The sequence below is a fragment of the Larus michahellis genome, chromosome 7, assembly GCF_964199755.1.
Source record: "Larus michahellis chromosome 7, bLarMic1.1, whole genome shotgun sequence".
In the NCBI taxonomy this organism is placed as follows: Eukaryota; Metazoa; Chordata; class Aves; order Charadriiformes; family Laridae; genus Larus; species Larus michahellis.
In genome coordinates, this window is record NC_133902.1 from 37,663,018 (window position 1) to 37,676,391 (window position 13,374).

At 42.5% G+C, this 13,374-nt stretch overlaps 2 protein-coding genes across 12 annotated transcripts in view; one reads left to right on the forward strand and one right to left on the reverse strand.

The window, feature by feature from the left end:
* USP40 (ubiquitin specific peptidase 40) overlaps window positions 1-4,685 on the reverse strand; it is a 39,030-nt gene extending 34,345 nt beyond the window's left edge. For 9 of the 11 annotated variants that reach the window (XR_012588498.1, XR_012588497.1, XR_012588496.1 and 6 more), the window contains exons 1-3: window positions 4,396-4,685; window positions 1,270-1,486; window positions 643-710 (exon numbers count right to left, since the gene is read on the reverse strand). Coding sequence is in view for 7 of the 11 variants with exons in the window: in XM_074596017.1 (XP_074452118.1) it covers window positions 643-710; window positions 1,270-1,468 (267 nt within the window). In the remaining 4 variants the exon portion in view is untranslated. The other 2 variants (XM_074596018.1, XM_074596013.1) reach the window with 2 other exon arrangements.
* Window positions 4,686-6,639: 1,954 nt separating this feature from the next.
* Window positions 6,640-13,374, forward strand: part of LOC141746618 (UDP-glucuronosyltransferase 1A1-like) — a 37,597-nt gene continuing 30,862 nt past the window's right edge. Inside the window, exon 1 of the mRNA XM_074595464.1 lies at window positions 6,640-7,934. Within this exon, the coding sequence (XP_074451565.1) occupies window positions 6,978-7,934 (957 nt within the window). The 5' untranslated portion in view covers window positions 6,640-6,977. The remainder of the gene's footprint in view (window positions 7,935-13,374) is intronic.

Consider the following 13,374-nt stretch of genomic DNA (forward strand, 5'->3'; position numbering starts at 1 on the left):
AAATTTTGCAAGTACCCAGTTGTGCCACTTTAACTAAAGAATTAAATTCTGTAGTCAACTTTATAAGCACTTTTTAAACAAAGATTAAATTCCACTCCCATACCATCTTGTACATGGGAGGGCAGTTAAACCCTCAGACAGCAAGACAGCATCAGCGCAGTTATCCAGGCTGAACGCATTTACTTACCCTGTGCTCCCCCCGGTAACAAGTAAGTCGTAGCACTGTAGCTTTAATTACAGGGTGAAAAAAAAAAATACAAGAAAGGACTGTACAGACTTTGAGATTGTTCCTGCACCCCATGAAGACAAAATGACCTCTGCTATCAATTTCAGCAGAAATAGGCTCAACATCTTAAAGATGTCCCTGCTTACTGCAGAGTTGGACTAGACTACTGCAGAGGGGTTGGACTAGATGACCTTTACAGGTCCCTTCCAACCCAACACATTCTGTGATCTTACTTTTGAAGCAAAAGCTTATGGCACTGAAAACTTTGGGCAAAATCAAGGATCAGCCAATCAAACTGCCTTTTACCATCAAAGTTCGGCTTTCATTCATTCTCCTAAGAAGCTTCATGCAAATTGAAACAATATTCTTCCAAATCAACATTCAGCAGTGACTAATGACAAGGAAGTTTTAAATACCTTTGCATCTGGTTTACTGCTATCATCCAGAGTCCCAAGTTCTTCAGGTCCTAGAGCAAACAGCGCCTCTGTAAATGTAAAGAAAAACAGCTATTTAAAAAAAAAAGAAAAAAGTCTCCTCTTCAAAGATTTATTGTATTTTAACAGTCAAGCATTTTGATGCTATTCCTTTTTGCAAATTAATACAATCAGCAACATTTCTGAGCATCATTCATGCTTACACAACTGGTTCAAGCTATAGCAATAAAGCATACATAAGCATGAAAGTATTCAGATAGCAAAATATCTAAATTTTTTTTTTGAACTGTGGTGGTTGCATTGAAAAAATGAATGACGCTTTATGACCAGCAGTAACCTCTCTTATGTACACAAACTGCAGACTGTCTACCTGTAAGAAAATTTAATGTTTGTAACACTTATATTTTAGGCAGAAGTGGCAATACTAATTCTACAGACCAATAGCTCCAAGTATTCTGTAATAACTTATTTGAAGTGAACTGAAAGAAAATGTTCCTGACAACAATCTGTGTTTGTGGTGTTTCTTTAATATACGACTAGAAATGCAAGTCACTGTAAAAAAAAAAAATAAATTCCAACATTACTTTAAGAAGACTTTAAACACATTACCTCTAAATTCGGGTGTGAAAAGCAGAGTCTGCAGAAGGGAATTGAGGTAGCAGGTTCCACCCTGATTTTTGATACCACTTAGGTTGGTGAAATCCCTGGGAGCTGGAGGCTCAGAATCTCTGGGCTTTGCTTTCTTCCCTTTTCCACAATGATTGTTTGAAAGAAAGGAAAAATCCTCTTCAAATAAGTCCCCAAACATTGTGAAGGCAAAACAGTCCTTAAAAAAATATAAAATAATCTATTTACTATAAAAAAATGTAATTGACTCCATCCACCTCTAATCCTCCAAGACAAACAGGACAAACTGTTTCAGCTCTGAGTGAAGAATTTGTTTATAACTTTTTCATCTTATTCTGTTCATTCTAAAAGTGAATGTCCAATACATGCAAAACTGTGCACTAATATAACAAAAAAAGGGTGAATGAAAAGCATTTCTGTTAGCACAGATATGAAGAGAATTTTAACTAGAATCAAATACATCACATTTGAAATTTGCATAAGCAAAACCACACAGAGCAAAATAAACAGGTCCTTCTAAGACACCCATAATTAACTAGTGCCCAAGTTGCCCAGTTTCCTGCAAGAAAGGTATGTAAGGCTGCTGAAACTCATCAAAATCCCTGCACTCTCAACAAATCCATGTGGACAAGGAACCTGCCTCCAGTATTGGCCAGTTCAGATAGGAAGAGTGTAATAGTCAAAAATACAGTGATATTTTATGAAAATATTATCTGTTCTTCCAGATGTTTGAGCCAGAAACTCACTGGCAAATAACTTAGGGAACTTTTTTCAGTCTGTTTTGGAAGCCTTGCGACCTCTTAGCATGTACCAGGACTCCCAAAGCTAGCTCCCTTTTGTTTTGTACTTGTCACTCCATAATTTCATTTGGGAAGTTGTAGCTCTTGCATTAGCAGTGAGTAATCAATGAGTTACACTGAAGCAGTGAATAATCATTTCCCAATTAAACTTCATTCCGCATGCAATTTTGCGGATCTTTATCAGATTCTGCTTAGATATCTCTTCCAGACAAAAGCTTCCACAGAGACATATTCATTCCTAAAACTGAACTTGCCCCCCTACCTTCAATTATCCTTATCTGCCTTCTCTGAACACCTTAAACTTCTCCTTTACCTGTTTCTGAGGTGAGGATCACATCTGCCTACAACATTCAAGATGTGTGCTAACCACAGCTGTATATCTATATATATAGATATAGATATATATATAAAATATATATATAAAAATATAAATTTTATTTATATTATATATATAATTTGTGTTTTATATATAATTTCTGTATTTGTAAATAATGACGTTTGTTTTCTTTTTGTACAACTGCTAAGCACTAAACTGCTTTTTTTTTTTAAGAAATGTTTATTATTACCCCAAGGTCTCAATCCTGTATGTTCACTTCAATCCCAAGTATTATATACACACTTTACATAAATATGTGCATATATACGCAACAGTGAAGTTGTGATTGTCTCTGCCCCATGCTGCATCTCTGCAGTCACCTACAGTCAATATTACCTGCTATTGTATCATTCAGCCATCCAGGAGCATAAAGACTTCAAAGCTTCACTGATAACACTGCGATAATAAACTGATATATTGCAGTAAAGAAAAGATAAACTAGTCAGCTCAGCTTTCACTTTTTTTTTCCTGACAGCTTATGATATGCTGAACATAGGCCCTAGCAAAGACAGAAAAAAACCTCCTCCTCACTCCCCTCTGTGACAGCTGATCTTCTGTTTCCCATCTTATTAGCCAATTATTTCATCAAGCAACAACTTCCTTCTCCTGTGTCAGATTAATTTCTTTAAGAGCCTTTGGTGGCAAACCATGTTGAATGCCTTTTGAAAATCCAAATGTAGTTTACTGCTCCTCATTCAACCAACCAGTAGTTCTCCAGGCATCTCCTAAAACTCTTTTTATAAAACAGCATTACATCAAGCTCACTTTAGTCCTTCCCACAGTAGAGGAGTTTTGAGGCAAAAAGCTATGGTCAGAGCAGATGGCTGTGAAGCAGCATGGCAGTGTTCACTACACTTGCTCTACAGTGCTTCTTCAGGAATTCATATATAGATATCCCCTTATAAATCCCCACAAAATAAAATTATGTGGCTGGAGATTCTTCTTAATGAACATGGAAAAGAAAGAAATAATTTTGACCTCTTTGCATTAGGTTTTTATTCTCTGACTACAGCTCTTATACCTTGATCACCTACAAAAAAACCCAAAGCCTATAAAAGGTCCTACCTCCCATGCTTCAAGACATATTTGCCAGGTTTAGCACTGTTTTTAAACTGCCTCTCAGCCTTCACTTATTTTTCAGTCAGGCCTACTGCACTTTAGTCTTTAACCATTCAAAGATCATGACTCTTCCTGTATTCCTCATCCAAATGCACAGCAGCTTGCTCCTAGTAGGTTTGTTCACCATAAAAAGGCACATATCTAAGAGACAGCGATCATCTTACTGACAGTCTGCTGTACCCACCCACCACTCCAGAGATGCACTTGAGCAGGACAGTGCCAAATCCTCCCTCGCTCCTTATTTATGGATCCTCAAAGCACTGCTGCTAGCAGCTTTGCTCCCTTCAAAAAAAGACCACACAATATAGATTAGAACAAATTTCTGGATGATGTCTCTGGTCCAACGCCCTCACAAAGCAGGGCCAACTTAGATCGTATTGCTTAACAGGGCCTTGCCCTATCCAAGTTGGAATACCGTCATGAAAGGAAGTCCCAAACCCCGTAGAAGTCCCTGCCTCGTGTTCCTTATCGCTGATAGGAACCTCCCATGTTGTAACTTAGGGATGGCACCTCTCATCTTACCCCAGTACACCCCCTACAAAATCAGGCTCCACCTATGCCCTGCCAACAGCAGCACGGTCTCCACTTCGCCTTCCCTTCTTCAGACTGATCTCACCCGGCTCCTCCTGCCTCTCTTCACCTCCCATGTACTCCGGGCCCGGAGCCCCCACGGAGCTGGGCCCAGACGCGCTCTCACCAGTACCGAGGAGAGGACGAGGACCGGTACCCGACGTTCACCGCCCGCACCCCGGCCGGCCCGCAGCGCCGGGGTTGTCGGGGCACGGCCCCCCGCCACCTCACAGCCCGACTCACCGCGCAGAGCCAGCGCCTAGAGCCGGGCCGGCGCCTACCGCCACGGCCCCGCGGCCGACGCCATGTTTGTTGTGGCGCCGCGCAAAGCACGCTGGGACATGAAGGCCGCCACGGCTCCGGGACTTCACGCACCCGGCCAAGCCCCCGGGAGAGAACAGCGGCGTCCCCTCGCCCCAGCCGCTCCCCGGCTCCACAGAGCAAGGGGTGGGAAGGAGCCACCAGGCGCGGGAGCCGATGCGAACCGAAGACCAGCCGGCAACGCGGGGCGGGCGGGCGCGCACAGCCTGCTGGGAATCGTAGTGGCACGGCGGGGGGGAGCCGCACTGCCTGCTGGGAGGACGTGCTTCCCCGCAAAGCCTTCTGGGGGCTGTAGTTTCCCGCCGGCTGCGGTGCACGGTGGGAGTCAGCCCGCGGGTGGCACCTCCCCGCCGCGGGGGCGCGAGTTGCCATGGAGACCCCGCGGCCTGCGCTGCGTCGGCAGCCTGAGGGCCTGGCGGAGGCCCAGCTCCCTGGCCGGGGAGGACAGAAACGCATCTCCGCCATGACCTCTCAGGCCACCACTAGGGATAGGCCCTGCTGGAGCCTTTTGAAAAACATAGCCAGGGATGAAGCTCAGTGTACAAGCCTGGTAGCGCAGGGGCTTCTGCTGCAAGGAAGGGACCTCACAAAGGCTGGGGCTGCTTCTTCTCTTGCCCTTTATGGTCCTGTTCCCTCCCTGAGATTGTGTGGCCCCATCAAGTGCAGGCCAGGGCTTGTACCACCATTGGGATTTCAAATAAGGATGATCCTGGCCAGTAATCAAAGACTGGCTCCCTCTTTGAACAAGCAAGCGTTTGCAGCTGCCTTCCTAATGCTGCCACCGAGCTTAGAGTGGCCCAGCTGGCACCTCGCTTGCTGCCAGTGTTGACCGTCACTGTGGTCTGCTGTGATCACGTACATCATGCCAGTGGGGCCACAGAACCACAGGCAGCAGTCATGCTGGCATCACATACCTCCTTCCCGCTGCAGCCGTCCAGCACAGCCCTTCTTCCCTTGTGGTTCTCCATTCCTCCCCCGGCATCCCCCAGTTATGCAGCTTCTTACCCAAATTACAAAGTTCCTACTGTGCTCTTGCACTGGTGACCACGTGTGAGAGGCAAGCAACTCTTTATCTCGCACTCCCTTGAACCCAGCAAAGTTTAACTCATCAAGTAACCCCTGCGACATAACCAAGCTAACTGAGGGAGTGGCTGGCAAACTTTCAAACACTCAGAAACACCTCTAAGGTACTGATTAACTTCACCTGACCTACACTTGCTTTTGCATATCAAATTTGTCATGCTGCAGAAGAGAGATGAGGGCAGGACATTTCTGTAACTGCTGCTTACCTCTCTTCACCAAATGGGGTGAATATAAAGCTGGAAATAATGACATTTTAGTTATTACTCACTTTTTTTTCCTTACTGTTTATAAGATTTTAAAAGTTTTTGTTTTTTCCACTTTACCTCAGAGATTCTTGCCCTCCTCTGAAGCTCAAATACTTTGTTTTCTGACAATTTATCAAGTGCCAGAAAGAAAACTGCATTTTGTCACTTACTCAGTATTTCTCTACACAAGGAAAAAGTTACAGACATTGGTAAAGTGGGAAAAAGAAATAAAAAGGCTGATAGAAAAACATGTAGAAAATTATATGTAATTAATTTCATTGCATTGACCGTGGTACAGAAAGGAGAGAAAAGAAGTTGTGTGCCTGAGGGACAGAGGCTGCATGACTCTAAATAACCTACATTTCATTATTTTTCCATGTCACAGTGCTATTTCGGCATCGAATCTTTTTCAGCATTTATAATGTCAAAAGAAATGTTGTGAACTGGTGGCTCTTGCAAACCTACAGTTGCGCTGGAACTGCTCATTAGCTAAGTCAGGTCCAAACCTGTCTCAACTGAACAGTTCAAGCCATGCAGGGAGTAATAGTCCTTAAACCACACTTATTACATGATTTACATGTCTGGCCTCTACTTGTTGTACAGCCAAGTGGGGAGGAGTTTTCTACAGCCCACGAGCCATCCCATAGGCTGTGAAATAACTGCATTACTGCCCCGAAGCAAGAACCTGGACTTCAGCTTCACAGATCTCTGCCTCAGCTGCCAGGTCAGCCTCTCTGTGTCTCTTATTGGTGGCCTTGTAGACCATGGAGATTTCTGATAGCTCAGAAGAGTTTGTTCATCTGCCCTTTTCCCTTATTCTGAGAGTCTCATGTTCTGTCCTCAGAGAAATTATCTGAACATCCATGTCTCCAACCACAATGAAATTTCTTGAGGGTGTTTTAATTTGTTACTGTGGTGTTGGAGTTGTTTGCACCAGACTTGCCTTCCCTGGCCCTGGCCAAGGGGTAAGACACGACACATCAACAGCCAAGAGAGAAGTCCTATACAATCTGACTAGCATGCTGCGGAATTCTCCGTTGAACACTGAGGAACTCCCAATGACTCAGCACAGGAAAGGGTCACCTCATTTGGCTTTACAAGTAAAGATTAAAAAAAAAAAAAACACAAAACCAAACAACCCACAACCTAAAGCAGTGAATCATTAACTAGAAGATTATGACAAAGCAGCACAACTCAATAGATAAATGCACTGGCTTCCTTCAAGAGCATCTTCAAGCCACTGAAGGAGAAAAACTCTTTCACACTCTGTATTCTGACCACAGGAACATGCCTTTGCGGCTTTTCTGTGCTTGGATTTTCATCCTCTTCCTTCCTGGCCTCTCAGATGGAGGAAAACTCCTGGTGGTGCCCATGGCTGGAAGCCACTGGCTTAGCATGCGGCATGTGGTTGAAAAGCTCACTGAGAAAGGACATGAAGTGGTGGTGGTTATGCCAGAAATAAGCTGGAATATAAAGACGACAGAGGCGTACACAGTGAAAAAATACCCAGTGTCTTACACGTTAGAAGATCTGGATAATGCCTTTCGTAAGTACGTTGCCACTCACCTGAAGGACCTGCCTTTCCCCATGAATGTTCTAGCGCTATACAACACCTCAGTGGACGTTTTCCGTATGTTCTTTGCTGAGTGCAAGGACCTCTTCAGCAGCAAGGAGACCCTGCAGTACTTGAATCAAAGCAACTTTGATGCTATCCTAACAGACCCTGTTTTTATGTGTGGAGCCACACTTGCTAATTATCTTTCTCTTCCGTTTGTGTTCTTCATGAGAGGATTTCCTTGCAGCTTACACTATGAAGCACCGCAGTGCCCGAGCCCTCTGTCCTACATCCCGAGACTATTTACCTTCAACTCGGACCGCATGACTTTTTTCCAGAGAGTGGAAAATGCACTGGTTGCCCTCCTGGAGCTTGAGTACTGTAACGGTTTCTATGAAGATGCTATAAAATTTTCCTCCGAAGTTCTTCAGAGAGATGTAACCCTGATAGACCTCCTGAACTCTGCTTCCATTTGGCTTCTGAGATTTGACTTTGTGTTTGAGTATGTCAGACCAGTGATGCCCAATATGGTCTTTGTTGGAGGTATAAACTGTGCTCAGAAGAAACCGCTGTCTAAGGTATGTTCTTTTTTCCTCCAATTTATACATTTTCCAATGAAATGGGATTACATCATTTCTGGAAGTTTAGTGCTATTGAATGTTTTTTATTTCTGGTAATGATTTAATATGACCAGGTTCTGGCAGGTTTTTTTCCACAGGCTGAAGTCAAATTACCTTGATGGAGGCAGATGACTTATTTGAAGTCCTCAGTGAATGTATATTATTCACCAACCAGATGCAGTTTTGACATAATTTTCATGGAGTCTGACATATATTTCTTTCACCTGACCAAAAATCCAAAGAGAGTCAAATCTGAGAGTCATCTTTTGTTTTTAACTCTAGACTCAGCAAAGTCAGTTAATTTGCTTTGGTTGTGTTTTCATGACATATGGTTTCCAAACTGCCTGTCTATGTTAAGTTACTTCTCTTTGTAGATCATGGTGAAACATAATTGTCATGTTGAAATGGGAAAAAATAATATAAATTAGTGTATTTGACAAAAGACACTTGAAAGCAAATTCAGATAAGTCTTCATACATATTTCTTCAAATTTGCCTTTACCAGAATTGTTCTGCAGGTTTTTAAATCTAATCTAGAAACTTAAATCTATTTTGATAGTTACCATATAGTCTCCAAAACAATTAGTAGCGCTAGACATTTCTTTCCAGGCACAATGCAGGACACAAACATCTTTCCTTTGAAATTATTCCTTCACTTCTGAATTGTGGTCACACAGTACTGCTACACGATTGCAATACAGTATCTTTGAGACTAAGGTTTTTTCCTTTTTTCTTTCAGTTTATTTTATACTCTTTGACAGGTTTATGCAGAGTCCACTGAACTCAATAAAGAATAAGGCAAATAAAGAATAATACTATAAATAAGAATATTAGAATAATATTATAAACAAGGCATTCTCTCACATTAGGCTCAAAAGAGTGGCACTTCATAGTTAGAGATTTAAGAAGCAAATTCTTGCTGGTTGCATGACATAAGTCTTTACTTTTACATCTTGAAAGTCTCAGACCTACAAACTGTTTGTAGCTTGCTATAGGGGTGGAACAATCCTGCCCTTATTTTATACCTGACATCTCCCATCTTCACACTGACATTTGTCATTTGGTGGAAATCATATTTTCCAAATCTTGAAAAACCTCATGTGTTCTTCCTATATTCAGTCTAGCTTTTCTAGATACATTTTCTACAGACAGCAGAGGAATTTCTCCTATTTCACTTGTAACAGTGACCAGCAGCAAGGCAATAATGCAGTAAGTGGAGTGTAAGCAAATGTGAAGTGAGTCATATGGGAGAAAAAAATCTACCTATCCATACAGAGTGGTAAGCTTTGGGTTGATCATTAATATTCAGAAATATAATCATATGATGAGAATAGATAGTTCTTCAAAACCCAGTAGCCCATTGCTCAACAGACAAGAAAACAAAAAGTTAGGATGACTAAGAAAGGGAGGGAGAACAAGAGATTCAAAATGAGGTTTCTTTTCTCAGATGAGGAGCTTAAGCCACAGACCTTTCTGTTACACCACTTTCCACAGTTTTCCACAGGCAGAAAAATCAGGCATTGTGGTTTCATTCCAGAAGAGGGCTCCTTCCTGCTGTATCACCCATGGTCCCATGGAGTACCTGCTCGGGAGCTGAAGACATCGGGGTGTTGAGGAGCTTATGCTTTTGTAGAACTGGGCATAAGCGTTTTATCCAGCACAGAGACAGGAATTAAATTGCAAGTTCCTTGACCCTTCTGAGCCATAAGCATTGTCCACAGCCTTGCAGCCTCAGAGGGAGCGGGAGAACGTGCGACCACAGGGGGCAACACAAACTACCCTTACTCCAACTAAGATAACATAGCTGCCTCAGGCTGTGTTTCCTCTTGTCCCACTTCACGTAGGCATCTGTCTCAGTGGCAATTACATGTTCATTAACAGACACATAACTCCAGTTGCCAAGTCCCAATGTGTCTGGGGGTTTACTACAAGGCTCGAAGGAAATCAGAGCCAAGTTCTTGACTGAGCAGAGGTCCTGTGCCAAGTCATCCTCTAATGACTCCAGAAGGACCTGAAGGCTGGCACTGTGAGTGATCCCTCGTTAGGGAGCGATGAACTGGGACTGTGAGCCCTGCGACACTTTGATGAATATCTCATCTTTAGCCAAAGTTAATGCAAAGTTGCTTTTTTGGGCAGCTCATAAAAACAAAGTTCATATGATTTAATCTAAGCAAAGTTCAGAAATGTAAGCTCTTGCAGTCTTTCAAAGTTGTTCCTGGTTTGGTTTGGGGTTTTTTAACCTAAAACACCCATTACTTATTTAAAAAACTGGTTAATTTAAAACATTAAAATTTAAGTTAAGTAGGATTTAAGTAGGTAGTTAAGTAAAGGAGAAGTATAACTGAATAAAGACCCTGTGGTTTGTCCCTCCAGCACAAGGATTAAGAAAACAGGTCCTGTTCTGAAACCCTCTTGCCAGAGCCAGCAGCATCTGGGAAGCTCTGATAAGGAGACATTTCTAACTGGTCCTCTGAAATATGTAATTAAAGTGGAATTCAAAGACTTTCGTAAGAAGCCAGAAAATACAGTAAGCAGTACCAAAGTGTGCACACATACCTGGTACACACAGACATACTTTTGAAATGCCTGCTCAACACAAATGTCACTTTGTGTGACCTCGGAAGGGATCCTGTGACATCTGCGAGTACTGTGAATTTACTAACATGGGTAGCTAGGTTTAGTACAGCTCTATGGGAGCTCTTCATTTTCTGCACCGGAGCAGTAGTCGTCACTCTGTTCATGAACCAAACACTAGGGTTGGTTTTTTTTGTGCAATATTCAAGGTGTTGAGGAACCTAGTGGCAGTTCAGAGCAGCCTGGTATCACATCAGCATCTGTGTGTTTTGCTTTTGTAAAGGATGTTGAGCAGATTTAAAGCTGACAATACTGTTCATCTGCCTTATATTGCAATGGCAAAATACACAACATCAGGCAAGTAAAAGCAGTGCTAATTTTGGAAAAGGAAGTTTAACTGTCATGTGTTGCGTGTCTTCAATGCACAGTATGTTCCAACCTGAAATGGCTGCTCTAACCGAACAGTTTATCTCACTGTCCTCTTCAGTCCCTATGTCTCCCATATTTTGAAGAAGAGATATTAAGAAAGCTGTAAAACACAGTTCTTTCGACAAAAATTCCCTCACGTCAAATGGAACTACTGCAATGGTTTCCCTTTCCATGGGAAGTTTGTCTTCTGGTTAAATTGAAACACCTTCTCTAAGGTGAGTCTAAAGGTACTGTATTTTACAGAGGTCTATGCACAAAAATCTAGAAAGGTTGTAAGAGTATTGTGTTAACAAACATCCAACATACTGCCCTACAAAAGTTAGCAAATGTTCCAATTACAGTTACATGGGAAGCCTTAAATGTCACCTGTCTTTCTGTTAGGATACAGTCATTAATTTCAGGATCACAAACAATCATTTTCATATGATTTCTATTCTCTGCTTAGGAAAGAGCTGCCCTAGAAATTATATGTGTTTTGTGATTTGCTTAGCTGCCTGCTGCTTCTTGCTACCACAAAGACTTAGAGTAAGGTTACTTTCCAACTTGCAGTCAACATGTAATCACTTTTATGGGTTGTTTTTCCTCTGAAGTCACAGTAGCCAAACTACATGCCACCTCATCCTGTGCAGGCAAATGCCAGTATATCTCCTTGGCTATGTAAAATGTAAGGGGGGGATCAGGCAGGTTCATGTTAGCAGCTACCAATGTGCACTTTACTGTGTAAATCCTTTTGCCTCATACTGTTTAGCATCACAGAAAGACTTAGGTCAATTACACAAGGATTCCTGCTGACAAAATGTATAAGCCTGATCCATCATTCAGAAAGCTGAGAAATCAAACTATATCGTCCACACACACTTGCATTTGAGCAGCCTTTTCCTGCTTGCAAGACCCAGAGCATGAGGGGGTGAGTAACTTCATCTAACAACAGGAAAACAAATCCAGTAGATGATACCAACACTTTCAGGCTGCCTCAACAAACATTTTAGTTCTAGTTTTAGTGTTGCTCATATAACAAGTAGCTGCTGAGGTATCCATTTGCTATCTTCTTCCCTTAGTGCCACATACTGTTTGCTGCTCAGGTTAGAAGTAGATTTCCCAGGTTTTAGTACCTTTTCCAGCTGAAGCAATCATAGGGTGAGGGGTAAGTACACCTGCACCCCTCGACATGGTTATGGCACAGGGTCCAAGCGGTCTCAATTCCTCAGAGCTGCTTGCATGTCAGTGCAGCACTGCTCCATCGCTGCAATGCTCCTTGCCAGCTCAGAGAGACACCCTGGACGCACAAGCCTTATTGCAAGGGATACTTCTGAGTGAAAAACAAATCTGCAGTCTTGGGTCACCCAAACTTCAGCCTTTTTTAACAAATTTTATGGCCTTCGGTAAACAGTGGGGAAGCCTTTCCTCCAAGCTGGCAGAGGGCTCTCACTCTATTCATCAAACTACTCTGGTTCTCCTCTGCACATATAGCAGGAGTCAGTAAGGAGGCACCACACCCTTCAAGCCTGAAAGCGGCCCAGGTGCCCTTTGCTACTGCATAATGAACAACAAACGCATGTAAACCTACCATGTTATTTTGAAAAATGAGCCAGTCTGTTAATTTTCTGAATAATAATTACCCAGCTTAGATCAGACCTCAGCTGATTCTGTGCTAACCTAAGAACTCCATTCTTTCTTTGTCTGTTCTCTGTTTACCTCTATTTTATCTTTTTTTAAATACTTCTTGTTGCTGCCTCACCTTTTCCACAGTTTTTGCTCTGATGGTCTGGTACAAAAAGTAGGGAGTCTGTTGAGTTCATAAGAAAGTGTAGCCATACTAGCAAGAGGCTTGTTCTCTTATAAATACTGGAAGATGACCTTTGTATTGGCTGTTTTCAGCCACCTAATTTTGCTGTTGAAAATCATACCTAAGTGCAGAGTAAAAAACACCGAATAGCAAGTTCCAAATGGATTTGGTCAGTTCCTGCCACAGCAATTGCAATAAACTCTTTATATTTCTGTCATTTAATCAGAATTACTCATAAATCTGTTCAGTCTCACGCTTTCAGTCTGTGCCTTACAAAACTGTCTCCTGCCTCTACTCCGCCATATTTCGCCCTTTCTAGAAATTGGTTCTCCATGTCTAAAGGTGGTTCTTCCATGTCAGCGTGACAGTATGGAACCATGCAGAGCAGTGCTAGCACCTTTTGGGTGCCTACTGAGACAAACCCTATTGTCAAGGTTGTAAGCGTTTATTTCTCCATGGTGAAGATGCTGGGAATCCCACTACCACTTACAAAAGGAAGGAACAGGAAAAACTTTGTGCTGCTGCTAGTTTTGCATCAGCACTTTTCTTCACAAGGACCTCTTCCTTACCACCACCCAAAAGACTTTGGTCTGGCATTGCTTTTGCTTGC